General features: G+C 35.4%; 1 protein-coding gene across 1 annotated transcript; it reads right to left on the bottom strand.

The window, feature by feature from the left end:
* Positions 1-420: 420 nt before the first annotated feature.
* On the bottom strand, positions 421-2,118 carry LOC106133585 (pyruvate kinase-like). Its single transcript, XM_013333367.2, has one exon. The coding sequence runs from the start codon at positions 2,116-2,118 to the stop codon at positions 421-423; it is 1,698 nt and encodes a 565-aa protein (XP_013188821.1).
* Between the last annotated feature and the right edge of the window lie 2,188 nt (positions 2,119-4,306).

The raw sequence follows: 4,306 nt of genomic DNA, 5'->3' as shown, positions 1-4,306 counted from the left end.
TAAAAGATGGAGTGCTCCTATTCTTTTTTCTACTGGTGCCGGGAACCATGCTGCACTAATATTAATACAATGCGAAAATGAGTTTGTTTGGTTACCTTTTCGCGCGTTAACTACTGAACAATCTTCTTGAAATATTTTTTATTAGTTTTATACAAATAAGAGTCTGCAAACGACATAAAAAGCATAGTTTCCATGTGATTTGCAATTTTAAGGTAAATTCTTGGTACGTAATGATTATAATATTTTGGGTTGAAAACGAGAACCAGACATTTTTGCACGAATATCTTTTATTTATTATAATCATATATATTACCAAATTATGTAGCAAATCCTGGCCTTCGAGTCTTCAAGACTTCAAGACTGTTTGCTCTGTCTACCCCGTAAGGGACGGAGACATAATATACTTATGAATTGACAAAACTATTCAACAGTCACTGTATCTCTGGCACTAGCATACAAAAGGCGAACCGAATCACAATAGCCGACTCCTCGCCGTGAACCTGTCACAATTACATATGCATCACCTGCTCGTAATATGCGCTTAGCTTTACAATAATCTAGCGCAGTGTGAACTCTGGAATCAGTTTCTGAAGTCCAATTTCCTTTAGCTACTTCAAAATAATGTATTGCTCTCACTCCACGCCAGAAACGAAGTTGTCTTGCTGTGTGACATGCCCGTGTCACTGCTATTATTGGACAAGCTGGTTTTGCATGAGATAAAATTTTGGCAGTTCGACCAGAATTCGTTAAGCATATGATAACAACAGCATTTGATCGCATTGCTAGTTCTACCGCACCAACACATACAGCTTTAGTAGGCTCTTGAAGTGGCGTTTGCATTAGTTCTACATTTCCGTAGATTCGTGGTTGCCAAATAATTCTTTCTGCATGTCGACAAATAACTGCAGCAGCAGCTATGCAGTGTTCAGCCATGCGAATTGCGTCATAAGTAGGTGCCAATTTTTTTAAAGGGGAGTCATAGTGTAGTTCCAAACACAGAACATCAGCCCCGTCAAGCACTAAATTAGCAATATCTGTTACACATAACGTTGGTATCTGTTCATTTATCACAGCTTTGATTAAACAAGGTTTTCCCATTTCATTACATTTAGCCAGAACAATTTTCTGTGCAATAAATATTTTTTCTACCGGTAAATCCATACTCAAAACTGCTCGATCTATATATATTCCATCAGCTTCAGTTAAAATTTCTCCAATATTATCGAACCCTAATACTGAATCAATACAAGCAAACACTAATATGTGTTTACCTTTTTCTGATAAGATGCTTCTTATTTGTCTAATATCGTATGCGCTTTGAGTGTTGGGGACTAAAACTCCATCTACATCCGATGCAACTGCCCAAGCTATTTGTTGTTCCATATGTTCAAAGGATTGTTGAGAGCTGTCACTGCATGAAATCGATTGTATGCTGTCGTCTTGTTTACCTCGTGTTTCTGCCTCACGAGGCACTTGAGAAATACGAACAGTCATTTTAGGGCCTATAGTACCACCAATAGCAATAGAACACTCGATTGAATCATCTCCAATCTCTAAAACTGTGAGTTTTATTTTTCCAGGGGTAAGACTATCTACGTAAACTATGTCATTTGGTTGTAGTTCTGTAAGATGATCGTAACCTACATACAAACAATCAGCAGTACCACTTTCTCGCCAACTCGTATCAGTAGTAAGTCTTATTGTTCCGTATTGAATAAGTTCTACTGCAGCATGGGGTCCACCTTTTAAATCACCTGTAACTATGTCAGGACCTCTTACATCAACAATCAGCGCTAAGGGATAAATATATTCTAATTCAGCGCTATAATTGTACACCGCTTGTCGAATACTTTGAATAAGCTGAGCACAAGCATCAGGCTCTAAATCTCGCATATTTAATCGAGCGACTGTCATACCAGAAGCTATGAGTCTTTGTATGGTTGCTGGTTCGCGGTTGCTAATACCAATATCACACATTAACCCTGTCTGTAATTCTTCACATGGGTTTTCATGCAGTTTCATTTTACAGTAATGTTGTAATAACGATGTTTCGGGTAGCGTACCCTTAGGTTTGAAAATAGGTGCAGCTTCTAGAGGAATATGCCATGGTAATGCCATTTTAAGAAGGTACTATAATATATCCGGTCTTAATGAAGCAAAACCAGTTAAAAAATAAAACCGTAGGTATAAAACTCAGATGTTTAATATTTTGTAAAATATGACATACCTATTGTCAATAATTTAAATAATAACAAAAAAAGAAAGTATTGACTAGGTAATAATTGTAAGGAATCTTTTTGAATTGTCCCATACACATTTCGTGGTGAATTTTATCACGAAAATTGTATACTTATATGGGCGCTCAACACTCTCGCGAGTTTTCTCGTAAGAATTTCGCCGAGTTCTTCGAAAAAAAAATTTACAAAAATTTTTTACTAGCTGTGCCCGCGACTCCATCCGCGTGGAATTGTTATTCTGGGCAACATTAAAGCTCTCAAGGATGAATAATTATCCCCTTTTTTTTCACATATTCCATTATTTCTTATAGTTGCAGCGTGATAATATAGCCCAAAGCCTTCCTCGATAAATGGTCTATTCAAGACAAAAATATTTTTTTAATTCGAACCAGTAGGTCCTGAGATTAGCGTGTTCAAACAAACAAACTCTTCAGCTTTATAATATGAGTATAGATAATAGACCCCGTGGCTATGCACATAAAGTACTACTTATATTATCAATTTATTATCATAAAATAACTACTCCATGCAATTTGAGTTCTCACAAATATTCCAATAGAATTATAACCAGAAATATGTTCCTACAAAGAAATGAAAATAAAGTTGAAACGCCTGTGCAATACTATCTACTTAAACCTATTTCACTTAAAAATAAACAATAAATACCTACCTATAACTATTACTATTATAATTAATAAAAGTACCTATGCTAATACAAAAAAAATTACAAAAATTACCGAAAACTAACATATCGTTATCTAAAATATAGATTTACTACTTCTACTTCTACTTAACCTAAAAAGAAATAAAATAGAAACTATTAATAATTTAGAATTGAAACAAAACAACTAAACCTAACCTATTTTATCTGGCGCCGCGAGCCGTGTCGAGCGCGGCAACCGTTACGCAAAAATAATCCTTATAGCATGATTCAGTATTTACGCGCGATGGCTTGTTAGCGTATTTCATTTCATGTATAAGTTTGGTGTTTCTATACCGATTTCGATGATTCTTTTTTTAATATGATATATCTACTGATTGTAGGGTAATGAAAAGTATTCTATAACCTGCTCAGGAGTATGAAGAATAACTGTACCAAGTTTCGTTAAAATCCGTCAAGTAGTTTTTGTTTCTATAAAGAACATACATACAGACAGACAGACAGACAGCCAGACAGACAAAATTTTTACTGATTGCATTTTTTGTCAACAGGTGTTTCCATTAACGTACTTACTTATCCGTTTCCACGCATGGTGAATTCATGCATAAGTATAATTACGTATATATCCTTTGCGGGGTAGACAGAGCAAATAGTCTTGGAAGACTGAAAGGCCACGCTTGGATTTACGGCTATCCATGATCCAGATGGAGCTCATCTCCTTTTTTAAAGTCGGTTAAACATTACAAAGAAGTCATATCGCAAAATCTGTACAAGGTTATAAAAGAAAAAAACTTTTATAATTAAGGAATATATTCTAGAGCTTTTTAGAGTCAAATTGATGTCATTTTATCGAGCGTCCTTGGATCCAGACGTTGTGCCACTGTTACGCTTATCATAAGTCAAGCCTTGAGCTCGGCTTTTTGGCGAGAACCCAAACGTCATGTAGTTTGTGTTGTAATATTTTTCCAAAATGTATGTTGTGGACTACAAATCATAAGGCCACTTATATTATATGTGTGACAAACATAAGTGTTGGTGAGTGTTACAATATCGGATTTATGACTTTTTATGTTGTCCCAAAAAAGACCCGAAAAAACGACAAGAAAGAGACAGACAGCTATTAATCGCTGTCTTGCACTCAGATTTAAAATGATGTTCCAAAAAATTAGCTCATGAACAGAATAAAGAAGATTGATAGATTGCCAAAACCAAGAAAAGAAAAAAAAAGTCAAGCCTTATTATTGTTGTCAAGTCAAATATCATATGTCAAACAAAACAAGTTTTTCAAACTACAGAGGTTTCAAACCATGAGAGAATTGGCAGAATCACTGAAAGTCCGTTGGAAGCCATAACATAGAAAATAAAGAAAGTCTGTCCAGTCTCCAGTCCAGCACGGGTATATACATAC

Source organism: Amyelois transitella, chromosome 2 (genome assembly GCF_032362555.1).
Source record: "Amyelois transitella isolate CPQ chromosome 2, ilAmyTran1.1, whole genome shotgun sequence".
Classification (NCBI taxonomy): Eukaryota; Metazoa; Arthropoda; class Insecta; order Lepidoptera; family Pyralidae; genus Amyelois; species Amyelois transitella.
The sequence above is the reverse complement of the archived record's forward strand: the minus strand, read 5'-3'. Positions and strand labels throughout refer to the sequence as shown.